This window comes from Gavia stellata, chromosome 3, assembly GCF_030936135.1.
Source record: "Gavia stellata isolate bGavSte3 chromosome 3, bGavSte3.hap2, whole genome shotgun sequence".
NCBI classification, from domain to species: domain Eukaryota; kingdom Metazoa; phylum Chordata; class Aves; order Gaviiformes; family Gaviidae; genus Gavia; species Gavia stellata.
This window is the reverse complement of record NC_082596.1, coordinates 3,349,503-3,376,955: the sequence shown is the minus strand read 5'-3', so window position 1 is coordinate 3,376,955 and position 27,453 is coordinate 3,349,503. Positions and strand designations below refer to the sequence as shown.

Here is a 27,453-nt window from a genome sequence, read left to right as displayed (position 1 = left end):
GAACATGAGAGAATTTTCACAATGTATTACCTGGTGCTATTTCATCTCTTGCCTCTGTGGCTGGATGTATTGGGTTTATGGGCCAAGTGGATGTATAACAATATACTTGTAATGGTAGCATTTAATAAACAGTAGAAATGGAAAGAGAAGGAAATACAGCAAGAATTGTCTGTGGGTGCATGTGATTTTTGTATGTTTGCTATTTTAACATGCAACTGCCATCTATACCATTCTCCAGGTTGTTACTGAGTTGTCTATCCTCCGTGGACTGCACCAGGGAAAAGATCCCGACTCCTCAGCCATTTGGTGTGGACTGGTTGAACATCATACTGTGTGAGGCTAGCACAGCTGACTAGCTATGCTCACACTGCAGAGCACTTCACTTGGATCTCCTCTGGGTCCCATGAGCCCTGAAACATCATCTTATGTGTTTTTTCACTGTGCAGGGTAGCAGGTATCATGAAAGACCTGGGTCACAGTTTGTTGGAGCAATTTTCTTCTAGCACAACAGCGAAGCTCCTCTAGCATGATGACGTTTTGGGCTCTAGAACATGATAAAAATGTATATGGGACTTTCAAGCAGCATTGGGAACTGTTCTGGATGGAAAAAGCCAAACTTAAGGTAATATGTAATCACACTGGCTTGCTGGAGAGGACCAAGAAGTAGATTATCTCTAGTGGTTTGCTCTGGAAAGAACTAAGACTGTACCTGCACTGGCAAGCATTGCAGAGCAGCAGGCGCAGATGTACAAAGGAAAACAGCTGGTGCTGGGGACCCAATACCCAAAGTATCCATGAAGTTTTACCTCCAACTACCTCCAGCCTGTTCCTATGGACTGAACGTCTATTATTGATCAGTGTCTATGAGGTGGATGCTCATCCCACAAGAATTTAATTTGTGAGCTCTGAGGGTGCTCTGAGAAGTGAACTAAAACACAATATGTGAGCACAACTGTGCGATTCCCATCAAAATATGAGCCAGGGAGCATGCCCAGGTGGCCAAGAAGGACAATAGGTTCTGGTTTGTATCAGAAACAGTGTGGCCAGCAGGACCAGGGAAGTGATCGTGCCCCTGTACTCGGCGCTGGTGAGGCCGCACCTCGAATGCTGTGTTCAGTTTTGGGCCCCTCACTACAAGAAGGACATTGAGGTGCTGGAGTGTGTCCAGAGAAGGGCAACGAAGCTGGTGAGGGGTCTGGAGGACAAGTCTGATGAGGAGCGGCTGAGGGAGCTGGGGTTGTTCAGTCTGGAGAAGAGGAGGTTGAGGGGAGACCTTATCGCTCTCTACAGTTCCCTGAAACGAGGTTGTATTGATGTGGATGTCTCTTTTCCCAAGTGACAAGTGATAGGATGAGAAGAAACGGCCTCAAGTTGTGTGCCAGGGGAGGAAAAATTTCTTCACCAAAAGGGTTATCAAGCACTGGAACAGGCTGCCCAGGGAAGTGGGTAAGTCACAATCCCTGGAGGTATTTAAGAGATGCTTAGGGACATGGTTTAGTGGTGGATTTGGCAGTGTTAAGATTGGACTCGATGATCTTAAGGGTCTTTTCCAACCTAAATGATTCTATGGTTTTAAACCTGCCTTTCTCATAGCAGCCCAAACATTTGAATAGACACACCTTAAGCAGACTTGCTCCACAAAGAAGCCTGGAAGTTAACTAGTACATGCTTAATGAGGATGCTCGAAAGAGTATCATTTGGACTGAAACAGGAAGTGAGTCAAAATGACACTGAAAACATGGAAACAACACTGGCCCATTCAGGACAGAGCCTCTGAAAGTTCAACTAATAAAACTTTTCAGTGCTGACTGGGATGACAGTGGCAGTTTGAAGGCAACATGTTAAGGATGTAGAGATCACCTATAAAGGGTTTTGATGTGAAGGCAAGTAATTGCGGTTTGGAGCAAGGCATAAGTTGTGGAGGCCCCAAGGGGACAGAGAGAGGAGGCAGGGGCAAATCAATATGCAATGAAAACGGTCACTGCATGAGTCTGCTGGGATAGACTGCTTTTTGTTGTCAATACTTGCTAAGGCTTCTCCAGATTTTCAAAGACACCAGCTGTGTTTTCCACATATCCCTTATTCTGCCCTCAGGCTTGCACAGTTTCGCACAGAATTTACCCTTAATTCACCTTATTCCTCCTCTTCCCTAAATGTCAACGGAGACAAAAGGAGATTTTTGTGATCAAATCATCAAATAAATGTGGCTGCAGCTGTACAAGGACGTAGAAGATGCCGGCAACAGAGGGCCCAATATGCCGACCAGACCCAACCCACGGGGAAATCTGCTGCCTCCCTGGGGCCCGGGTGAGAGAGGTCACTAAGAAAATCCCTGGTCTGGTGCATGCTGTTGGTTTTGCAGGTTGGCAGTGACGAGATTGTGCAAAGAAGCCTAAAAGCGATTAAAAGGGACTTCAGGGCACTGGGGCCACTAGTTGAGGGATTGGGAGCACAGGTAGTGTTTTCCTCAATCCCTTCAGTGGCGGGGAGGAACACTGAAAGGAAAAGGAAAATGAACCTGGTTAACACGTGGCTCAGAGGCTGGTGCTGTCAGAGGAATTTTGGGTGTTTTGGCCACGGGGCGGTCTACACAGCACCGGGCCTGCTGGCAGCAGATGGAGTTCTACTATCCTCAAGGGGGAAAAGGATTCTCGCTCATGAGTTGGCAAGCCTCATCTAGAGGGCTTTAAACTAGATTTGAAGGGGGAAGGGGATGAAACCAGGTTCCCTAGAGATGAGCCTAGAGCCAGCGTGCCGTTGTTGGGGGCGAAATTGATAGCCCAGCTCAAGTACATCTACTCCAATGAACGCAGCATAGGCAGCAAACTTCCAGGAGCAGCTGGAAGCCGTTGTGCAGCAGGACAGCTATGACGTAGTCGCCGTCACAGAAACACGGTGGGACGACTTGCATGACTGGGGTGCTGCAATGGATGGCTATAAGCTCTTCAGCAGGGATAGCAAGGAAGAAGAGGGGGTGGGGTGGCTCTGTATGTTAGGGAGTGTTTTGATTGTATAGAGCTCAATGATTGTGATGACAAGGTTGAATGTTTATGGGTAAGGATGAGGGGGAAGGCAAACAAGGCAGATATCCTGCTGGGGGTCTGTTATAGACCACCCAACCAGGACGAAGAAGAAGACGAAGCGTTCTACAAGCAACTGGCAGAAGTCTCACAGTCGCAAGCCCTTGCTCTTGTGGGGGACTTCAACTTACCAGATGTCTGCTGGAAGTACAACACAGCAGAGAGGAAACAGTCCTGGAGGTTCCTGCAGTGTGTGGAAGATTATAACTTCCTGACACAGCTGGTAAGGGAGCCTACCAGGGGAGGTGCCCTGCTTGACCTGCTGTTTACAAACAGAGAGGGTCTGGTGGGAGAAGTGAAGGTCGGAGGCTGTCTTGGGCTTAGCGACAATGAAATGATAGAATTCTCAATTCTTGGCCAAGTAAGGAGGGGGGTCAGCAAAACCACTGCCATGGACTTCCGGAGGGCAGACTTTGCCCTGTTCAGGACACTGGTTGAGAGGGTCCCTTGGGAGACGGTCCTGAAGGGCAAAGGGGTCCAGGAAGGCTGGGCCTTCTTCAAGAAGGAAATCTTGAAGGCACAGGAGCAGGCAGTCCCCATGTGCCATAAGAAGAGCCGGTGGGGAAGACGACCGGCATGGCTGAAGGGGGAGCTTTTGCTGGGACTCAGGAAAAAAAGAAGAGTTTATCACCTTTGGAAAAAGGGGCAGGCAACTGAAGAAGAGTACAAGGATCTCATTAGGTCGTGCAGAGGGGGAATTAGGAAGGCAAAAGCCCAGCTAGAGCTCAATCTGGCCATGGTCGTAAGGTATAACAAAAAATATTTTTCCAAATACATTAACAACAAAAAGAGAGCCAAGGAGAACCTCCATCCTTTACTGCATGCGGGAGGGAACACTGTCACCAAGGATGAGGAAAAGGCTGAAGAACTTCATGCCTTGTTTGCCTCAGTCTTTAATAGCCACACCAGGTATCCTCAGGGTATTCAGCTCCCTGAGCTGGAAGACAGGGATGGACAGCAAAATAAACTCCCCATAATCCAGGAGGAAGCAGTTAACGACCTTCTATGCCACCTGGACACTCACAAGTCTATGGGACCTGATGGCATCCACCCAAGGGTGCTGAGGGAGCTGGCGGAGGAGCTTGCCAAGCCACTCTCCATCATTTATCAACAGTCCTGGTTAACAGAGGAAGTCCTGGACAACTGGAGGCTTGCCAGCGTGACACCCATCTACAAGAAGGGCTGGAAGGAGAATCCGGGGAGCTACAGGTCTGTCAGCCTGACCTCGGTGCCGGGGAAGATTATGGAGAGGTTCATCTTGAGGGCGCTCACAGGGCACATGCAGGACAACCAAGGGATCAGGCCCAGCCAGCACGGGTTCATGAAAGGCAGGTCCTGCTTGACCAACCTGATCTCCTTCTATGACCAGGTGACCCGCCCAGTGGATGAGGGGAAGGCTGTGGATGTTGTCTGCCTGGACTTTAGTAAAGCCTTCGACACTGTCTCCCACAGTATTCTCCTGGAGAAGCTGGCAACTCGTGGCTTAGACAGCTGCACTCTTCGCTGGGTAAAAAACTGTCTGGACGGCCGAGCCCAGAGAGTTGTGGTGAATGGAGTGAAATCCAGTTGGCAGCTGGTCACAAGCGGAGTCCCCCAGGGCTCTGTTTTTGTGCCGGTCTTGTTTAGTATATCAATGATCTGGATGAGGGGATTGAGTGCTCCCTCAGCAAGTTTGCAGATGACACCAAGTTGGGAGGGAATGTTGATCGGCTCGAGGGAAGGAAGGCTCTGCAGAGGGATCTGGACAGGCTGGATGGATGGGCCCAGGCCAATTGTATGAGGTTCAACAAGGCCAAGTGCCGGGTCCTGCACTTGGGTCACAACAACCCCAGGCAACGCTACAGGCTTGGGGACGAGTGGCTGGAAAGCTGCCCTGCAGAAAAGGACCTGGGGGTGTTGATTGACAGCCGGCTGAATATGAGCCAGCAGTGTGCCCAGGTGGCCAAGAAGGCCAACGGCATCCTGGCCTGTATCAGAAATGGTGTGGGCAGCAGGAGCAGGGAGGTGATCGTGCCCCAGTACTTGGCGCTGGTGAGGCCGCACCTCGAATGCTGTGTTCAGTTTTGGGCCCCTCACTACAAGAAGGACATTGAGGTGCTCGAGTGTGTCCAGAGAAGGGCGACGAAGCTGGTGAGGGGTCTGGAGCACAAGTCTGATGAGGAGCGGCTGAGGGAGCTGGGGTTGTTCAGTCTGGAGAAGAGGAGGCTGAGGGGAGACCTTATTGCTCTCTATAATTACCTGGAAGGGGGTTGTGGTGAGGTGGGTGCTGGTCTCTTCTCCCAAGTGACTAGCGATAGGACAAGAGGAAATGGCCTCAAGTTGCCCCAGGGGAGGTTTAGGCTGGATAGTAGGAAAAAATTCTTTACTGAGAAAGTGTTGAAGCACTGGAACAGGCTGCCCAAGGAGGTGGTGGAGTCACCATCACTGGAGGTGTTCAAGGAACATGTGGACGAGGCATTGTGGGACATGGTTTAGTGGGCATGGTGGTGTTAGTTGATGGTTGGACTTGATGATCTTACAGGTCTTTTCCAACCTTAATGATTCTGTTTCTTAGGCACTGAAACTGCAGGTATGCACTTGTTCGCATTCACATCATTAAGTCCCCTTACCCTTTGAACAGGGTGGCTGCATTGAAACAGCTTATGGAGAACATGTTAACTCTCAGACTGTGTCAATATTTGGGCAAGCACTGGCTAATGTGTGTTAAAAGTGTGCCAGGATATGCTCTAACAATTTAGGAGTGTAATGAGTCAGTTCTAGTGTCTGCAAGTGCTCCTTGGTACTGTTTAATTTACTAGCATAGAAATGATCTAGAAATCTTTCCATCAGCACTTGTAACCTATGAGTTGGATACATGGGGCTTTTTACACATTTCTTCTGTTCAGCTTTGGTACAACACTGAGATCCTATGTACGGTCTGCTGCTGTAGGAGAAAGGAACTAACAAATGGGAAATAATTGAGAATAGAGCACTGAAGTGACTGAAAAGCAAGGGAGACTGACTTGTGAAGAGAAGGATAACTGTTAGCATTTGAGGAGTTTAAAAGCCAAAGGGGAAGAAGAATTGTTTGGAGGGTCCAATAGAGTTTCACTAAGTGTAAAGAGCTGAGAATGAGAAAGGGATCTTTAGCAAGAACAGAGGGAAGTATTTCATCAACACTGAAACCTGCTGGACCGTGAAATAGTCTCCCGAAATAAATGGTGGTAGTCCTACAGCGCGGGTCATTTTAAATTAGACTGGCCAAAATACTTGAGCGGATTCTTTAGGGAACAACTCAATACTGAGTCCCAGGGATGGCCATGTCAACCTCACAGGCAGCTCTGCCGCTCATGATAATTAGGCTCCACCACGCTGCCATGAAAAGAGTGCTGTCTGACACTCACGCTGCACCAGATCTTTCACTTACGGTGCTTGTCATGATATAGTGTTATTTATACATTACTCTGAGCTGAAAAGTCTCTGTGAAGAGGCAGGCAGAGCCCTCATAAGTCAAAACCCTGGACTATTGAAGCTGATGAAAGATATAAAATAGCTTGCATTAAACCTTCTAAACTGCTAGCATCAGTGAGAGATTTTACTGAAAATACCCCTCAGCTAGAAATCATACGTAGTAATGAGTGAACAAGGAACACATTTGAACTAACAAACACACTCTGACAGACTCTGTGGGGCTTTTTTTGTTTTATTTTTATTGTATTTCATTTTCTGTGTGCTTACAAATACTTGACTGACAGGTGTGGAGGCTGGCATCTATCACTTCTCTTCAAAACAGATAGGGAATGAACATTAACATTTCTCAACACCGACCCAGAGGGAACCACCTTTCCTAAAAATGAAAGCATTTCCCTCACACCTATTGCCACACCGTATCCAACTCTCCTTCTCTTTTGCCAAGAGAAGCATCAACTAAAATGAAGCTCTGTTGATGTGTTTTGCTTTCTTCAGGTTATCCTCAACTGGCGATTAGAAACTGGACGGAGGTATTCTCTCGCCATGTACTCACTTGCCAAAAGTTAGCAAAGCATTACCAGGCAGCATTGGATCTCATGCTCTGATGACCATATATTACTGGAGAAAACCATCCACCTTCTCACATCAGCCAACATAATGCCTGAGTTCTGCATTAAATACAAAAAGAAAGAAATGGAAACCTGTGGAAATACCCCAGGGAGCAGGAAGGGATCCTTCTTGTTATTTACTGTGTCTTCCGACTGAAATGAGGAAGGAACACGCTAAACAACTTATTCTCCCAATTCCCTCTGAGACATAGGATGATGCTTTCAGTCTCATTTTATAGGTAAGTGACTTGAGATCAGTATGATCAGTGCCCAGGGCACATCAGGAGTTGATGGCAGAGTTGACACTTGAACTAATTTCTCCAAATGCTTTCCCAGCACCCTTCCACTCGAGGACTCTCCATGGCTGCACAGGCATCTGCAGCTGATGGTCTCCAGTTTGCAATGTCTGTCCATCCAGTAGCAATTAAGCATTAAACTGTGTTTCAGCTAGACTTACCTTGTGTTCGTGTGATCTCAATGACTGACTTCCCGACTGCTAAGTAATTTGGTAACTGCAATTATCTGTATAAAGTGACTGGCATCTGCTGGTTTTCGAGGCTGAGAGGTGATGTGGTTAGTCCTGGTAGTGTCAGGTTTGGTAGCTGACAAAATGGGCAGCTGCCTACCTCCATGGACTGAGCTCTTATTGCTGCTGCTCCTCCTGGGGTGATGGAAAGAAAAAGAGCTATTCCCCCACTATTCATGGCAGGAGAATGCCCACTGCTGTGTTAGCAGCCCAGGAAGGACAGGAGTGGGATGGAAGACTGCTATAAGAAAGGAAAGAGGGTTGTGGAGGAGGTGAGATGACCTGGTGGTGACTCCAAGGCAATGGTGGTGGGTTCTGGGAGGAGTTTGTCTCATCTTCCTTTCTCATCACCTCTGGAGAAGCTGAATGCATGGGGATGATCACTGGAGGCTTTCTGAATCAATATGGCATTTAGCATCTTTTTTTATAGGTCTTTCCAGTTACTAGATGAAATTCTGAAGTTCTCCATTCAATGGTTATCCATTTCTTCTCAAAGTTTTATCTCATTCCATTTTTCACATGACCACAGGTGCCAATGAAAGGCACGGGACGCTAAATTATATATATTTGCTATGACAGAGCTTGTGCCAGCACTGAGCACTGACAATGCACATTACGGTTCAGCTCATGTATTTCTGATGGCACATTTTACAGTGCTATATATAAAGTTGTTATGGCATCTATTATTCACTGCCAATACAGTTCAAGTTAAAATAGGTTTTATATAACAGTTCAAAGCAATATTTTAAGAAATAACACTTGTGTCAAGGCTGCTGTGTCCTACCAGATTTTGACATTTCCAAGCAATAAAGATCTTTATCCAAAATGTAAGGTTTTGGGGAGACATCTCCCTTGCAGACTTCTCTATTTTTAATCTGCAAGTAATAGCCAAAGAAGCACATTTAAATAAAATGAACAGCCAGCTGAACTTTTGACATGGCTGTTATCTTTCTAGGTGGAAACTGTGAACGCTGAAAAGTGCCTCAAGGGATGTTCATGACAGAGAACAATGTCCCATTAACCTGAACCTCTGAAGAGATTCTGGAGATGTGGAAAACACACAAGTGGGAAAGAGTCATTGGAACATTAAGAAGATGTCTATTATGGGCACAATTTTATATCTGTTTTTCAGGACTCAAGAGAGGAAGAGGATTTATTTCCTCATTTCTTTAGCAATGAAAAAGGTTTTATATCTCTTCTTGCAAAAAGGGCAAATTCAATGTCTCTTTAAAAAAACAGGCCCAGTACTGGTACCAGCACTATAAGCTTCTCCAAAGTTGTGTGCTAATCAGTGTGGCCCAGAAGATATGATGTTCTAGCAATGCTCTTTGACCTCTTCTGTGCTGTTTAAGATCTACATGCTTCTGGTGCTAGATATGCAGAAACATAAAAATCCCAGCAAGACCAACCTACTTGCATAAGATAGGTTTTGCACAGCTCTGTTCTTCATTCTGGTCCCCGAAGAGCAAAGGAGAACAAATGCTATGCATCAGTCTGGCAATAAATTTAGTTTATTATCTGTGTTTGACAGTTAGGAATAATGTTTCCTTTTAACCTTCTTGGTTACTTACTGGTTTTGAAAACATATCGGAAAAAAGTTGTAAGGGTGACTATGAGCTCAGTGAATCCTTTCTTTGTATACCCACAACTTCTAATGAAATCAGGGAAGTTTTAATGTGGAAGACAAGTCCTTTCACAAGAAATATGTTCATGTGGGTCAACAAACAGAAAAACAAACCCGAGTGAAAATGATTTAAAAGCACCATCTGCTTATTCAAATACAGCTGGGGAGAGGTACGACGCAGTCCAAAAATCCATTTCATTTTCATTATATTTCTTTCAAAAGAGATGTTAAATAAAATACTATTGGTCCTAAATGTTTTCCTCCTGAGGAAAAATGTTTAAGCTACATTTGAAATCATGCTTGTGGAATGCAGTCCTCCTTACAGGATGAACATCGATCTCGTATAGCAAAGGAAAATGAATGCAGTTATGGTGGAGATAGGGAAAAAACAGGTAAAAAGAAAGTGCACGCATTCTTAGGAAGCAGAAGGCTGAACAACATTAACAGCTTAAATTCAATAAGTTATTAACTACGTAAGTTGAGTAAGTTATTCAGAGGTAAATTCGTATTAGGCAGAAAGGTATACAGGATCTACCAAATCAATAGATATGCAACCTGCCCAATACATGAGTGTTGCATTTATTTAGAAGTTATGTAGGGCTGGGACTGGATTTACTTAACTTGCCCAAAGTACCCCACCATGGCCACGTGGTCCAGTGTGGCCCCATGCAGAGATATCAGCTTGTGGCACAGAAATGGGATTTAACCAGTAAAATAAGGATCTCTCTAAGGACACACAAATGCATCTCTTGATTTTCCAAAGTTGGTGTGCTTGAGGCTGGCTTGGGGTTTGTCATTCTCCACTGCCTAATGGGCAAACACTAAATGTGTTTTTTTGCTGGAGAGGGCAGGGGGCAACACAAAGATGGGAAGAAAAAGGCAGTGACTATATTTCAAACAAAAGGATCACAACAATATCCTTTATGTCCACAACACCATTTCAGAAATACTTTGCTACCACCCTTATAGAATCATGTAGGTTGGAAAAGACCTTTAAGATCATCAAGTCCAACCGTAATCCTTCTTGAACATCAAAGCGCAGGAACTTCTCAAAACATGCATTTTCCTGCAACAAAGTTCCCTAGTTTGACCTGGTGGATGCAAAGAGATTCCTACAGTGTGAAAGGACAATTCACACCCAAGGATACTCAGTGTAAAAATATTCTTTAACAATTTCATCCCTACTAATGCACGGAAGTCCACAGAGCTCAATCATCTCTATTCAGCAAACCATAACAGAAATTAGTCGTACACTAACCTCGACCCACTCCTGTAAAACTATTGAAATTTCTTACTTAGAGTGTTGGATCATATGTAGCTATCACTGTTTGTACACAGACGTCAACGTCTCAAAGCACCAGCCTACAGCAGGAACATTTGTCCCCTTTTTGCACTGTTAACTCAATCACAATTCCTGCTATACCACAACCAAAATCTATTCTGATAAAATTAGCTCAATCCAATTAAAGGACAAAGTATAGTCCTTAATTAAATGTTCTGATTATTCTGAAGCCCTCTTTTTTTGGTTCATCTTGAGTTTAGGCCTGTAAAAGCATACAAATTAGACAGATTTAAAATGTTCTGGTTTTACTCATTTATTGCTTAAATTTGAGTAACAAGAGTTTCCTGAAAGCATAAAAAGAGGAGTATAAAAAGAAAAATATGGGATGTTTAATTTATTGAGACCTCTTTTTGTTCATTTTTTCATATTTTATTTATAGCACTTCTAAAAAAAAAGAATAAAAATAGTATGTCTTTTATCTACATTAAGAACATCCAAATACTTTGATAAAGCAAAGGTATTGAATTATTTGAAAAACTTAACAAGTTATTTCCTTTCATCTACCTATTATTCTTTCTAATGGTAAAGCTGAATATTTTCTGCTTGAGACAAACTCCAGTTTCGAGTTTGCATGCAACAAGAAAGTTGTTTTGCTGCAGAACCATGCTCGATTAAACTACTTCACTAGAGACTCTGTTATGGAAGACCCACTGAAAAGAAAAAAACATTAGCCCCTGAGCATTCATTAATTCTCGTCATTTTCATTACAGGACATATGGATTTTTAATTCTTCCTTCTGCCACTGATTTCCATTTTTATAAACTCCTGATAATCTCTCCCCTATGAAGTGATGCTGTACAGGCAGCCATGTAAATCAGCATTTCCTTCATCATGTTGAGCAACGTACAACACAAGGCATCTGCACTTCCAGCTTGCAAGCCCGTGATGGGAGAAGGTTACTGACCTCAATCTGCTGAATGGCCTCTTCCCGCTGACGGATGGCCTCCAGATCCTCTTCCGTGATTTCCGAGAGCAAGGCTTGATCCTGGCTCTGGTTCTGCCACGTGCCATCTCCTCCATTAAAGATCTTCTCATCATCAGGTAGGTCAGAGAAGGGAGTTCTAGGGCTCTGCTGAGATGGGAGAATGAAAAGAAGGCAAAGGAAGTGTAAATGTTGTTCAGTTTTACATAGTCTTCTTACGGGAAAATAAAACAGTAATATAATAGATTGCTTAAACCGTGGCCAAAACATGAAGAGGATAAGAGTAAGTTACGTAAGAGGAAACATATCAAGTCTTGACGGAAGTATTATGATCTTAAGCCGGACCTCCTCAGCTACATTTGAGCCCCAGCAACCAGCTTCTGTTTTCCAACAGTTCTGACAGAACAAAACATTTAGGAGTATCTGAAAAATCACATGTTCACCTTGTTGGTTTTCCTGCAAATTCTTCTGGAATTAGATACTTTCTCAGGCAGACATAAAGCCTATGTGTTTGCCGTGAAGACTTTATGATTCAACTTGCACCTTTCAACATAACGAAGGATGCTATCTTATCTATTTATGAGGTGAACTAAATACAGCTAAAAAAAGGGAAAACCCTTATAGAAATGTGACTGCATAGTCATCAGTTTGAGCCACTCACAGTTTCATGCTGTTCATTCTATAGAGTTGGCTTGATTTTGTTGACACATCAGATACCATTTTCTAGGTAGCTAGATATTTATACTGCCTTTGGGAGCTGTGGTTTTAGTCAGATCCAGATTCAAAGAGTCTGTTCATGATCCAGCTGCACCTACACTGCAGGTAAAGGCAGAGGTTTAATAAGGTCTTCTCCTCCTCCCAGCCTTTAGCTTCAGTGCCTACAGAGACATTAGGTTCAGTCTAGACTGGACTCGGAGAACGAACCAACACAAGGTTGGTTTGGAGAATCAGGAAGCTGAGCCCAAGTCCTAAACTAATAGGCATTGCTGAAGACTCCAATCCTACAACTGTATGAGTATTTCACTTTAAACAACGCACGTGGTCCTTTAAACTGGCCAAGTGCTTCCGATGCTCTGAAGTTGAAAGAAGAAATGGCAGTCGCTATAGCACATTCTTCACCCAAATGGCCCCAAAGTCCCTGAAAGCTACAGGAGAACACAAGCACAAGAATCCAGAGGAATGTTCAGTTCTCTGAATCTGGGCTTATCTGAAGCACAAACAACTGGGCTTTTCAATGAGTTGTGCCTGAGAAATAAAGGCCTTTGCTGTCTTGCTGTGGCTACATCTTCAAAGATATTAAATGCCCTGAATTCCCACAGAATGAATAGGAAGCAAGGCCATCGGGCAGCTTGCTGGAAGGACACAGAAGGACTGGAGAACTGGAAGAACTGGGAGGACTGGACTGGAAGTTGCGGTGGAAACAATGCCAAATCACCATGGCAAGAACGACAAGCCTAACCAAGCATGCATGAGGGAGGCAGGGGAATGAGGGAAAACAAAAGTAACTTATAATGTGTTTTACTTCTTGCTTGTTTGCTTAGAGATCTGCCTTGGAGGAACTGTGGAGGAGGCATGGAATGGGTAATATTTAACAGTTACAGTCACATATAAACACACTAGATGGCTATATTTGGAAGAATATCAGGCATCTGGAAAATCTTACTTAATTCTTTAACTCTTCTTTAATTCTTTAAAAAGAATTTTTTAATTTTTTTAATTTAATTTTTAATTTCTGCATTCAGAAACTAAAGAACTTTTGCAGTTCCCTAAATCTAGACTTTGCCTAATGAAAGTGATTATTATTATCATCATCAGCTAGTTGCAGACAAAGAAAATTATACAACTTGACGTAGAAAGTGGGGTGATGGAAGAAGTTGAGGCATACAGAAAAATCGTCAGTGAACAGTCAAGTACCTTTCAAAAATATAAACAGAAGATAAAAATCTCTGACATTAATGCCTGTCTTTGTTTCACCTTCTGCTTCCCTGGGATCTGTTATCTACAGAGAAAGGGTGTGTCACAGGAAGGAAATAATCATTTAAAATTAGGTTAAAAATTCATTTACACTTTAAAAGAGACATTTTAATAGGATTACGATACTCTGGGGGTGTTTTATTCACTAATTATTATGTGTCTTGGACACTAACTTATCTAGTAGAATGTTTCACTGTCAAAAGTATATATTAATGGACTCAAGAAAAAAATCCTTGGGGTATTCTAATGCTTGATTTACAGTGACGGAGGTGTCCTCTCATCTTCACTAGTGGGCTAACTAGCACATGCAGATGCAGTTATACTGCACAATGCCAAGTAGGCTGGAAGAGCCCAAGTGTCTGCCCTTTGAAGACACAGTAAAACAGTGATCTAATGAAATTCTTGTACTATGGCCACAGCAAGGATGCTGTGCCATGGACCTAAATGCACATGAATGGACACTTAAAACCATGCTTTCCTATGCAGATATCCATTTCAGTGGAAGATAACAAATTTAGAAGTTATCAAATGTTTCCTGTTCTGTTCTGATGTGGGAGCACAGGATTAACAGGAGAGCCAGCAATACAGCAACCAACTCTTCAAATTATATTAGTCCGTGTAATATCACAGTTGTATCACAAATATGCTTGATCTTGGCCTGTGTCAACTCTATTAGTCATCCCCACTTGTTGGTCCTGGTATCTGTAAATAACACGCCCCCCGCAAATAATCCAGATAGTGCAATGCAAGTGATGCTGCTCAGTCATCTCTTACAAAAGCCGGCTATTCATGTGTTTAAATAGCTAATGGTCTAGACACAGATGTTTTTCTCTAAACAAAGTCGTGGCTTAAGATTATTTCAGAGCTGCTGAAGGCAATTATGTGAGTTTGTATCCTTAACATCTTTCAAGAAAATCCAACCATGGCTGCTGAATGGGTGAGTAAATCAGGAAATAACGGGATGCAGGGGGGCTGAAATTTCTTTCCAGACACAAAAACGGCTCCATAGTAACTTCAAATATAGTGACCATGACCTGCAGTATGTATGGTGGCTGGCTGTGCTAACAAATTAAAAGAGATTTTGTGTTTGTTGATGGTCCAGTGCCCCTCATTTCTGTGATAAACTGAACAAATACTGGATTCGAAAGGGTGAAGAAATCTAACGACTTTTAATACTTCTGATTGAAAACTCCATATAGCTTGGTTTATCTGTGGGTTTCATTCCCTTTTCGGTTGTGCTCATTGCCATGCCTGACAAAATATTTTATTTATAGCAAGTAAAGATATGATGGAGGGCATTCACGGAGCCTCCACAGATAAAGTTCCTTTTGACAAGGCACTGGAAGGGGCTATATCTCCCTATACAGGCATTTCTGCATTAAATTTGATTTAGTGCCAAATTTTATGCCCTGTGAATCTCTGTGTAATTTTCTGTTGGATTTCCTTTCATAAATTGTTAATTGGATGTGTTTGAAGTCATTCTTTTGTTGAAATTTGCCTGTGGCAGATTTTTGTCAAGATGTATCTATAAACCAAACTCTGCCTGTGAAAAAATTGATAGCAGAGAAAAAGTTGAGTGTATCTGATATGCTCAATAGTTCTTTTAAAACTAAATTCTTAGGACTGAGGGTCATACTATGCTGTTATTCATCATATCTGAAAAATTATGCCCCAGCACAACATTTTTTCTGTTGGATAAAATCTTTTCACTAGGATAAAAATCATTGCTGCTTACAACTACATTTTTTTATCAGATTTATTCTACCAGTGGGGAGATGCTATATGCAGCTGCTGATAGATAAAAGGGAAAAAAACCCAAACCCACAAGGTTTTATCTGGTTGGTGACAACTTCTGCCAGTATCTGTACTTTACCAGCAGTAAAATCTTTGCATCAGAAGTTGGATGTCTGAGACCCCTCCAAAGATGACCCCCTGGCAGCCCTGTGCCTGCCTCACTCCCAATTTGGATATTACAAGGGACAGAAGAGGAGCACACACAATTTCTTCTCCTTGTACACAACAATATCACAGGTTTTACAACCCATGTCACATAAAATCACCAAGCAAGGGACTGAAATGACCTGTCGTCTAGTTCCCACATGGTCTTTACTCCACCTAGAAGCAGAAAACTAACATGAATCCCGCCTAATATAACATCAACCAGCCTTCACGGTTCATCCTCAGAGAGTTAGAGAATCTCCTGTAGCAGCAAGATGTGTGCTGGTACCATCTCAGTCCTGTAGCTCCCTCTTACATCTCTAACTTTAATGATGCCATTGTGATTGCTCATTACAAGATTGTTCCCTTATCAGAAATTAAGGACACAAAATGTTGACTGGAGATGGATGAGAAATGGCTCTTACCGCCAGTGAAATGTTTAGTGTTTTCAAAGGAAAATTTCTTTTCCATACCTCATCAAAACCTGAAGATACAAAGGGAAATTATAATACTGAGAGAAAGAGGGACACACACACACATACACTCCCTCCAGCTCAGGTTAGCTACAAGTCAGATAACTAAGGTGCCCAATGTCAGCTGCAATGAGATGGTCCTCTCATAGTCTCTCCAAAAAGAACTGTAAAAGTTGATGTAAATAATTAAGACTTATTGGAGCTGGATTTAGAGACTCTGTCCACCAGATGAATGACACACTACAGGGACAGGAGGATGAAGGGCTGAGGAAGACATTCACACACTTTTACCTTCAACTTTGGCGTGAAGGCAGTTGAAGAGGAGATTTGAGTTCAGTGCCTGAAATTAGACAATATGAACCCATTTCTACACCACCTCCATCCACTCTGACTTCAACCAGGAGTTGTGCCCTGAAAAGGGGGGTTTCATTTCTGACTGTGTGTGAAACCACGGGAAGAGGATAGCAACGGAGTATCTTAGGATAGATGTGACAGAGCTGTTGGTACCATCAAAGTGGGGAAGCTGGGTCTCCTAACTGGACTGAAAGCCTAATTCTGGAGGATGAGAAGGAACACGAGTAAATTTTTCTGACTATTTCTCCACTCGTATGGGTACTTCAAGCAGTTAGAGCTGTCCTCACCATCACCTGGTTGCAAGACACTTGAGACTGAAAGCTGTCTCCTTTATTCTAGATCATCCCGAGGGTCTTGGAGTCAGTCTGGCAACTGGCTCGAATACACAGCACCATTTCTCTTAGCTCAAAACCAGCCCAAACCAGAAAATAACCTGCCTTTGAAACGCACACCACAGCTCACAAATTCACTGGCTACCTCCAAGTTACCTCCAAGTTTATATATGCACAGGTAAAAGAAGTCTTACTCACATAAGCTAATTTTGTACTATATACTGCAGGTTGTCCCAAGGAAATCTTTTGCAACCATGAAAATAGAGTATGTTAGAGGTCTTACATGACTCAGGTAGCAAACCAAAGGAAGGTGCTCTGTCTTCTCCAATCTCAAGAAGCCTCCTGCACCTCTAACAGGGATATGGCCAGCTCAAGCAGTAATCAACACACCTCCCACATCTCCTGCAAACTATCACATCTCCTTGGGTAACATTTTGGCTGTGGCTTTCACACAAAATGCAAATGCAGAGATGTTTATCTCCTGCTTTATAGTATGTATAGACATATAAACAGCCAGGCTACACTTTATGAGGATATCCTGTTCTCTCTAGCATCCAGGCTTAGAAATTCACATTTTATTGCATGTAGAATAATAAGGCCGGTGTGCCTGCATTAAAGATCAATAAAATACTTTGCATGGAGGGCCACTGTGCAGAATACTGCCATAGTTACACTGCCTGCCTCTGCCTGACACATTTTTAATGGCATGTTGGCACTGTGAGCTGTCCAGGACAAAAATGGCACGGAGCAGCCCATTCGGCCCACCTGTCTACAATGTATAGCTAGGTTAAAAAGACAGAGAAATCAGATTAGATGATCTTTCTCAAATCATCCTTCCAAAACAACTAACCCTGCAGACTCAATGAGATTTAGAGCCGTATCTCGCCAAGCAAAAGCCCAAAGCAATTATAGGTAGAAAGGCCTCAGGCAGGCACAGAACAAGCAGCCTGGGACTTCTAAATCTTTTAGACGAGTGAAATAGTGATATTACAACTTTGCATTATCTTTCACACAGAAGATCGCAGCAGTGATTGGTAATCTGAGCTCTGTTATCTTATGAGAGGAGCTTCCCGCAACAATGGAGGAAGAAATGCAATCACAAATTAACCATTGCTTGCTCTTCCCTCTCACTCAAACATGGGCACATTTAAAACCACCGTTACAAGGACAACTTTTAAGTGGGATATTTTCAATCCTCCCTGCATGCATCACTAACACAGGCAAATACAGAAATGCATTCACCATTTTCTTCAAGTTATGTAAATTTGATTACTCTCCACCAATGTAGCATGCGAAAAAACAGCATGAGGAAATTAGCATAAAGGGAAGGGTTGAAGTGCATTTTTATTTAAATTAACTAGAATCCCTCATGTGTTTCTGTCTTCACTCTTGATCAAGTTGTTTACTTTTGAATGATGTGAACTTGAAATTGGGCAAGAAAATCACCAATTCTACCAGCTTCTTGCTACAGAATCTGCAAGAAATTACTAGTTTTAGGGAAAATGTAATAGCAGAAACTATTTTGCTAGTTCATTTTTCAGCATTTATAAATTTAATCGTTCAAGTCTCTGCAGTCATGAAGACTAAAAAAATCCATTTAGTTTCCTGGAACTAGAAGAGACTTAGTAACAGTGTACTTGAGTTCATACCTCCTACGGTTTTCTTCTTCTTTATTTTTCCTTCAAGACTTTATTACTTCACCAAATTCATTCCGAGCGATCCTGACCTCATCACCTAGGGCTGCTCTAGCTCAGAGTCGATCTTACTGTACTCAGGGTGAGAGAATTAAATGACATGTCTGTAGTAGATGAAGAAAAAGAAAATAAGCCAGGGGCCTGAGGTTTAGCTCTCTGATAACCAATGTGCTTTTAAGCAGCACAGCGTATTTTCACCCCAAGGTGAAGACCAAATTTAGGATGAATGGCCTTCCTACCAGACTTAGATGGTGGGGCTAACACTGATATTTTGCTCATGGAAATCATCAGCTTCTAGGACAAACTTCAGCTGATCGTGAGGGCTACATTTTATCATGTATTTTCACCCTGCATAATTCTTACAGATGCCCCAGAAGGGAAGGAAGGGGCAATTTATCCTGTGCCTATTTCCAGTCCTTCTCCTTTTTTTTCTCTTGGTTTGGCAACTTTATCTTCCATGCAAACAGATGGTCCCATGGCGATGTGAGTGAAACAAAACAGCGACAGTGAAGAGAGGTAATAAATTTCCCCTCTCTGTAATCTAACATCCTTTTCTTTTCAAACCCATTTCATTGAATGACTTAAGTCTAATCACACATGTCTAAACCTGTGCTATCACTAGCTTCAGGTGGCATCTCTGCACATGCAAAGCAAGAGGATAAATGCTCCTTTAAGTTTGTCATGAAAGAGAGCGTTTGCTGGTATTTTTACAGCATTGCATCACATTCCTAAAGCTGTTCTTGCCCTTTCTTAGCGGTCTGAATTATATTCTCATAATTCTCCATCTCTGCACAACTCTGCTGCTGGCATCATTTTTTGGCTGGTGCTGCCAGCTGAGAGCTGTACTGTACGTCGTCCCTGGATCCTGATGCTAGGCAGAAAACTTCCCTGCTCGCAACTCCCCCACTGAACATCTGAAGCACCCAGCGTTTGTGTAAATGGACCACACTTGCAAGAGCTCACAGACTCATCAAGACTGTCTAGAAAGGACCGTGTTGTCTCTGCCTCCCGACGTACGTGCCACGCAGCTGGTGAGCAGGTCCCTGCTAGGAAGGCAAACAAGAAGGAGAATGAGTCACTGGCTCACTCGTTAACACCTGTCTAGTGCAAAAAAAAGTGAGAAGTCTTTTTCCTGGGTTCACATGGAGGCAAGAGCCAAATTCAGCTTGATTTCCTGCAGCAGAAACAACCCCTAGCATGGGCACAGTTCCACTCTGTAGTGTGGAGCAGTGGAAAAGTAGAAGATACTGGAAATAAAAAGTATGTCTTTTTTCTTTCAAGAAATTGACTGCTTTTGTACTACGTGGAAGACACGAAAATGGGCAGATTTACTGAATCCTGGTAGCTGCTATGCAGAATGGAGCATTTGAATTTGCATGTTAGTGGCAAAACCAGAGTATATTTTTATGCCATGCACTTTGGAGGAGAGTCACTCCTGTTAACCCTCATCTCCTTCTCAGGTTTTGGTGGAGTACTCAGACAGTTTTTTTCAGAAACATTGTTGACTCCCACAAAACCTCTTTGGCTTTTAATCTCTTTTTGTTACTGGCCTTTGGCAGCGTTTTAATGGACTGCTCGGTGTCCAAGCAAATGTTCACAGCCTGGTATTGAGGAACACCCTCATTTAGTGACTGCTCTACAAAACATCTTCCCATTTCACAGCCCCTGCACTGTGTTCACAGTATTTCAGTTACAGCCCAAAAGCCTGATCCCAAATTAAGGCAAAAATCAGAGGCAGCTTTTCACCACCCATCTGGAGGAATATCGCTGAACCTTGTGAGGGTAGGTGGTCAATTGACAAGGATGGGGATGGAGAGACAAGACAAAGGTCCTGACTCTTTGTGAGAGTGGGGTCCACCTTTGTGGGAGAGGATGATTAAAAGTGGAGGATGGATGGCTTGGAGTGGCAGGATGGGACAATGCCTGTTTAGCCCACCACAGTTTCTAGCACCACTCACAGAAAAGCCCCAGATCAAACAATGCCAACATCATACTAAGAAAACAGCAAGATGTTGCAGCACAGAAATTACTAGCACTGCACTGGGACAACAGCAATACCTCTGCAGGCAAACATAACCCATTTTCACTTACAGGCTTTTCTGAGCAGCCTTCTATCATCCATCGGGTTTCACCATAAGGGATCAAGGCAGAAATGGTCTGTCTTCTACAGCAAAGGATGCTCAGACCTTTGGTCCAGTTCACAGTAAATTTTTTTCAGCATTAACTCAGAACAAAACAGGGGTGTTATCACAGGCTGGTAACCTGAAAACATAAAGTCAAAGCAATTTACTCAAAACGATCAAGCAAAAGAGTCAGAGCCAGGCAGAGTCCATCTGAGTAAGAAATTGGTGACTCCCATGTGGCCTCTCCACCTGAGAAAGCAACCTCTCGATAGAGAGAAAATCAAGCCAGTGCAGTCTAGGGCAGGATTTGCCCCATCCGAAAGAGCCACTCCAAGAAAGCGTGAAGTCAGCAGCACACACTGCATGGCATGGCATCAGCAGAGAAACCAAACAGATCAAAACAGAAGCTGGGAAGTTCAACAAGAAAGTGTCTTTGACAGACCCTTCATATGTGCACAGCAGTGATGGGAGAAGAAGGAACAAAAGTTCACGTTTCCTCAATGCCATGTAACCCTTTTTTTTTTTTTTTTTTTTACCTGTAAATTTTCGACAATAAAGCCTATTGATACAAGTCTGATTGCAGGCAGCTGCTTGTTAGGTATTACACTAACACTATACACAAACCCTTAATTGTTTTTCTTCAGGACATTTTTGGTTTGAATTAAAATACAAAAAAAGGTAATAAAAACGTTAAAAAGATGCAAAATGGCAGACACCTGCAGTGAAACAAGAGACACCAACTGAATCGAAATGAAAATATTGAAAATCTATTTTGGGACTATCTAGCAGCACTGCTATACAACAGGCTGTCATGGATCAGTGACGTGATCTACGGTCAACCTCTGGTGAACCCATTCACAATGGCCAAACAGCACGTAAACGACTCTCTCTGGTTTCTCTTTTCAACAGGTTCGATGAAAACTTTCTATCTCTAGGGAGATCTAATTAGACTGAGCTTTTTGACCAGAACTGGCCAGAACTGAAGCTGTCACAAGCATCTCAAATAAAATGAGATTTAGGAAAGCAATGACAGCATGAAGATGATGGAGGAAGCAATCGTTAACAAAGACTAGATAATTATGTTGAGCTACTTCCCAACCCAGGTAGTATGGAAGATTTGCCTGCCTTTTTTCTAGGGACCCTTTTTATATCATTTAACAAAGGATAAAGCCAAGCAAGTGATCCTGGCACGTAGTTTTTGTGAAAGCCCCTGACCCCACATCAGCTATACATGCAGGTAACCTTAAAAACAGGTGGATGGATATTTCTCCACTGGTTTTGCTAGAGATGGACTTGGAAGCAATCGCTAACCCCATCCTGTTAGGAAAGCCGTGAAGACAATCCCAACACAGCTTGAGTAGGTTGTGTTTTCAGCCAGCTCAGCTGGATCTGGAAGAGCGCATCTGTCTATGTTTATTATAGAGGTTTTGCTGTTCCTCTTGGGTCACAAAAATAACTGAGGCCAGGAAAGCACAGTCTTTATGGGCTTTTCCTTAAACTTAGAAAACAAAACAGGGCTTTAGCAAGACCAAGCAGCTTTTTTCCAATGTTACTGGCTGTTTCTGTGCGCTGCATCAAGAACTGCTTAGGGAGCAAGTTCCTTGGTCTCTTTTAAGTGACGTTATCTTCCCAAGCTAACAAGGTGTGTGCTGAAAGTGTATAACCTAACAAATAGAAATCCCTTTTATTGTCTCCCCAGGCTTCCTACCAAACTTTTTTTTTTTTTGCTTTCCCTCCAAACATGATATGTTCCAGCTCATGGGACACAATCATCCAATTGGCAGTGCTGAGAGGCAAGGAAGATACTTGGCAATTAGCATTTGATTCTAGTAGTTTTATTCTTAAGTGTATAATTATAGCACAGCAGAGCCTATTTAGACAGGACTTTTGCAATCAAAAGGTCTATGGCATTTGTTCCAAAAGAAATACATTCAGTGAAATAAAGATCACATTTTCAACTAAATTGGTGAAATGGTTGCTATCCTTCTAAGAGTGCTTCCTCTAAAGTCTGGAAACATCAATGGGGACTTTTCCCCATTCCTCCTACCTGTCCAAGGCACGTCCATGCATGGGGGAAAGTCTGGTTCTTTCTCTTGACCAGTGATAGTCCCTGTCTAACATAGTCTGATCTCCCAACCTGTAAATAACATTAACGAAAATAAGTTCAACTGAAGGGAGTTAAATGCTTGCCCTGATTTTTGTGTGCTGCGACATCAAGGAGCGACATGGATCTGAGGACACTGGTTTACTGGAAATATTTAACAACCCATCATCTCAAGAAAAATGAAGAGTGACAACTTGAATTTCAAGTCAAATGAAGTCAGGATATTTACTCGTATAAAGAAAACCACACGAACAGCAACAAGAAAATTTTATTTTTCCTCAAGGATAGTTATTGATCTAGTTATTACAGATCTAGACAATATCTTAAGAAAGAGCAACTAAAGATATTAGGTAAATTTAGTCACAGACACATATTTGTGACCAAAATGCCTGCAAAGTGAAATTATGAAAACAGGTAGTGGAATCATTGCTAAAGGGAACAAAATCTTGTTTCTGAATTAGTTTGTCCAGGGAGAATTAAATAGGAAGAATTTGGCAGTTTGCTAATTTATCCTGTATGAATTCTTTATAGGGCAAGATGAAGTGAATTTAACGTTCCAAAGAGTCACAAGAAATAGGAAGTGCTGGCAAAGGAAAGCAATGCAGACCAGCTTTATTATCCTCATGTGCTCCGTGCTGTCTCTGTGATATACGTTTACAGAGATGCTAACCTTTCTTCAGCTCAAGCGCTCAGTCCCATACCACACGATTAGCATACAGGCTTGATGAAGGCTTTCATGAGGATTGAAAAGCTACCTAAAATGCTTGCAAAATAAAACATTCAGGGAAAGGATTAAGATAAAAAATGCTGAAAGGTTTTCAGCTCAGCACCTCCGGAACGTGACATGTAAGAAAATTGTCCAAAATGTGTGCGTTTTTCCAGTGAACATCAGGACAATGTCTTCACTGTGTCACAGGCAGGAGAGGCCACAGATAAATATTCAAATAATTTCTACCACACATTTTTATTGGACCATTATTATTATTTATTTTACTTATGTTTTAACTGTGTTATTGACTTTCCAAACTGATGGGGCATTAACCATCCACACAGCTGTTCTTTATTAGCTTTAGCACTTAACCTACATGTTTCTTTCCTAACATCAGGCCATTCTGACTTCTATCATTTAACTCAGTGAATAATTCACCTGATCTTCATTTATATTTTCACCTTGAAAGTATTTATAGACTGTAATCATGTCTCTATTGATACTTTCTTCTAGACTACTTAATTTAGCTTACTCATTTTCTCATCTGATGTTTATAGACTATACCTCGTTATTTCACTTGCCCTGTTTGTATTCTTTCCCAAGCCATTAACTCCAAGACTTCATTGCTTGTGCCATAAGAATACATTTCTGTTGGAAACTTTCACCTGAACACAGGAGAAATTTTGTCACATGTTAAAGTCTACTCTGAAAACTGCTGTATGAGGCTTTGGTTGGTTGATCGGTTGCCTCTTGGTAATTTCCCAACTATTTGACCTAGTCTCAAAGGGCTAAATCTGGATGCTTTCTATTCCTACCGTAATAAAGGGGAAATGAACAGACTCTGCAAGGCTAGGACACACTCACTGAATTAAAATCATATTTCACTCTCCAAAATAGACCTCCGGCTCCAAAAAAACACTGGAATAAGATTCTCTCAGTAGAAAGACAACAGCTTTCGGCTATTTCTTTGAAGACTAGATTACACCTCAAGCTTCATAATGCCTTATGAAATAACTACTTATTACGGCCTCAGCAATGAGCTGCTCCAGGTCACACAGCACATGTGTGCACGGTATTTTCTAGTATATAACATATTGTTCCTCGGTGCTCCTTTGTGTATGTGGAGACGAGCTTTTTCTCACATAACCTAAGACTTTGCACTGTACAAGAAGCTCCTAACTAACATATATGGGTGTGTGCACGGGTGCAGGCATACACCCATTGGCACTGTCCCCTCTCTCTGCCCAAGAAGCCATGAATGTTTGGGCGAGAAAGGGACCCCAACGAACCACAGGAAGGGTGTTTGCAGGGAATTTATTTCCTTCTGCTCCCTGTCTGCTCAAAACAGCGAAGAGTGCTTCTCCAGTGGGTAATTCAACCCAACAAAGTTATGCCCTTGCTTCATTTTTTTTGCCTTTTCTCCACTGACTTTCTAAGAAGCTGTACATTGCTAATAGAGCCAAGCAGCTATAAACAGAGTTACCTAAATTTAGATGCCAGTTTGTCCCATCAGATATCAAGTGTCCCATTCAGCCTGGTGTGAGAAAGAGGGAGAAATTAGGCAGATGCTGGTTCAGGATTGGAGGTATACGCATGTAGGTGGGATCCCTCTTAAGTAATTTGAGATGTTTGCACAGTAGATATATTTGTCTGAACTCATCAGCCAAATTGAACTGCCAGAAATCTACCTCGCCACATATCCATACTGGAAGTACTGATCTCCAACCTCCTTATTAAGACTCCCATTATATTCAGTGGAGACATGGTCAATAAAGTCAATGGAGATAAGAGCCTTATTCTCTAGATTAGAAAGATTGACAGCTACTTAACATGAGAGTGTGTCGTAGACTATAAAGGGAGCCTTGAATGTCAGACTCAGAAGTAGAGACCTACACTTCACGTGCCGAGGTGTGGCCAAGGGAGACTATGGAAAAAAAGAACAAACAAAACAAAACAATAAAAAACCCACCACCAAAACCCCCACTATGTGTTGTTTTTTTTTTTTCCCTAGAAAACAATTCATCCTATTTAGCTCAGGTGAGTATACTAAGATGTGTCTATTTCTCTCAACTGACTGTAGAAAGAGTCTTGTTGCCTTCAGAGGTAGAAATCTACACTGTGGAATAATTAACAGATTCCTTCAGCATGCATGCTTTGAGATCCCACTAGATTTATCCAGTACCGGATGCAGACAGTGAGGCAAGACAGATCTGGGGTGGTGCCCTAAAACCTGCCTGGATTACCTCTTCATGGAGAAATTCCATCTTCCCCCACATGGCACGTTTAAGAGTAGAAAACCTGTTTGCAATTATCTGGTCAGCATAACCAAAAAGTGACAAACACACCTGTGTTTTACTGATGTGTGGGTTGTTTATTCGTGTTTCACACAGAATGATCTTCTATCTCACCACACAGAAGGCTGAACCATATGAAATGCTGAATTTCTTTTGACAAGTTTCCTCCAGATGGTGAGATCTGGAGGCAACCAGCATCCCCCCCACAGACCAGTTCCCTAATAGACTTAATACCATGAGGATATGAAGTGATCTAAGCTTTATATTCATACTGTATGAGATCACACTGCATCAAAACTTTGATAGATGCCTCTGCTATTTGCTCATCCTTAAGGAGCAATGACCCGAACATTAGCATGTCTAGTAAATTGTTCTAATGTGTGGCGAAAGGGGACTAATGGATACAGTAATTGATTGTTTGATGGATAGCTGGGGAGCCCTTTGATTATGAGTTTTTGCTACAGTCCAAGACATTTTCATTCTCCAGTTAACCCAGAGCTGATTGCTCGCATGAATTATCTCCTCCTCTGCCTGCAAATATCATTCTCTTAATAAATATTTCATTAGAAACAAACCAGTGGTGGGAAGAGAGGAGAAAGCAGATGCTCAATGCTGTGTCTTTTGAAGACGTTAGAGAGTCTACAGAACAGACACAGATTATCCATGAAATGTGCTTAGGTCAGACAAGAGGTCTTTGCTTCTCCAGGATTTAGTGTTCAAAACAATTCAAGAGGCAGGAAGAAGCCTGAAGGTCAATTTAAATCCATCAAGGGAGGCCACATATGGCCCAAGAAGGATGCGCTGCACTGGGGAAGCTGCTGTGTAAAATTGGCTTCCTCACCAAATTCCACCTTTCTCTCTCCCAAGCTGCAGGCTGAGCGTTCATGTTACAACAAGGAGGGGCCCTGACTGAGAAAAAGAATATCATCAAGAAAACAGAGTTAATTCCTGGGTTTTCATTGCTGAGGGTTGACTTTTGATCCCAGTGAAGCTGATGGTAAAATTCTCATGGATATCAATGGGGTCTTTTTTCATCCTTTTTCTTCCCATGATGATTCCTCAAAAGTTATTTACCACCACTATTCAGCTTTATGATATTTAACTATTTATTCAAAACACCTGTACTGAACCTGTTTGTTTCATTTCAGCTGGTTACTTTTTAGTATGACTTACAACTGTACTTTTGAGTTACGAAGGTTGCTACTCTTCTCTCCAAATAGGTTACCCTGTTCTCCTAAAGGACAGTGTCGAAACCAAGCAGAAGCAGAATCAATGGAAAATAGACTCTGTTTTGCCATTTAAATTCCCAATCCTGCATCAACCCTGTTTCATATCCCCTCTAATTTTCAAATATGAAGACTGCAATATTTGCAGAGAACACTTTGGACCTCCACAGGCTCCACTGAGGAGAGGAACTTCATAAACTAAGCTTGAGTCAGAAGTAGTTTGCTACGACATAGAAAGGAGTCACCACACAAGCTAATCCCAATTCGTTTCAGCGCCACACACTTAATATGCTGAAAACTGCTGCAGTTTTTAAATCCTCTTTTATTGAAAGATTGTTGATGAGCAAAATACATAATGTTCCCTATTAGTCTCCACCCTGTGTATGTCCCTTGGGCATTGAGACACTCTTATCTTGTTTTCCTAGCTGTTCCTCGAGCATATTTATATTGTTAGTCTCACAATAGGTATCATTATTTCAATAAGCACAATTTAAACATTAATAGTACGGTTATGGGCAGAAATGCAACTGATCATATCACATGCTATAAAAGGGGTACACATGTCAGGGAAATGGCTTCAATGCTCTCCGTTCTTTGCCAAAACTTCTACAGAGGGGAATGCGCAAGCAAAAGATGGGGGAGAAGGAGAGACAGTGACAGAGGAAGAGAGACAACTAGCC

General features: G+C 42.4%; 1 protein-coding gene across 1 annotated transcript in view; it reads right to left on the bottom strand.

Annotated features, from left to right (window-relative positions):
• Positions 1–27,453, bottom strand: part of TSNARE1 (t-SNARE domain containing 1) — a 484,504-nt gene that overhangs the window by 229,789 nt on the left and 227,262 nt on the right. The window contains exon 8 of the mRNA XM_059815553.1: positions 11,535–11,699. Within this exon, the coding sequence (XP_059671536.1) occupies positions 11,535–11,699 (165 nt within the window). The remainder of the gene's footprint in view (positions 1–11,534; positions 11,700–27,453) is intronic.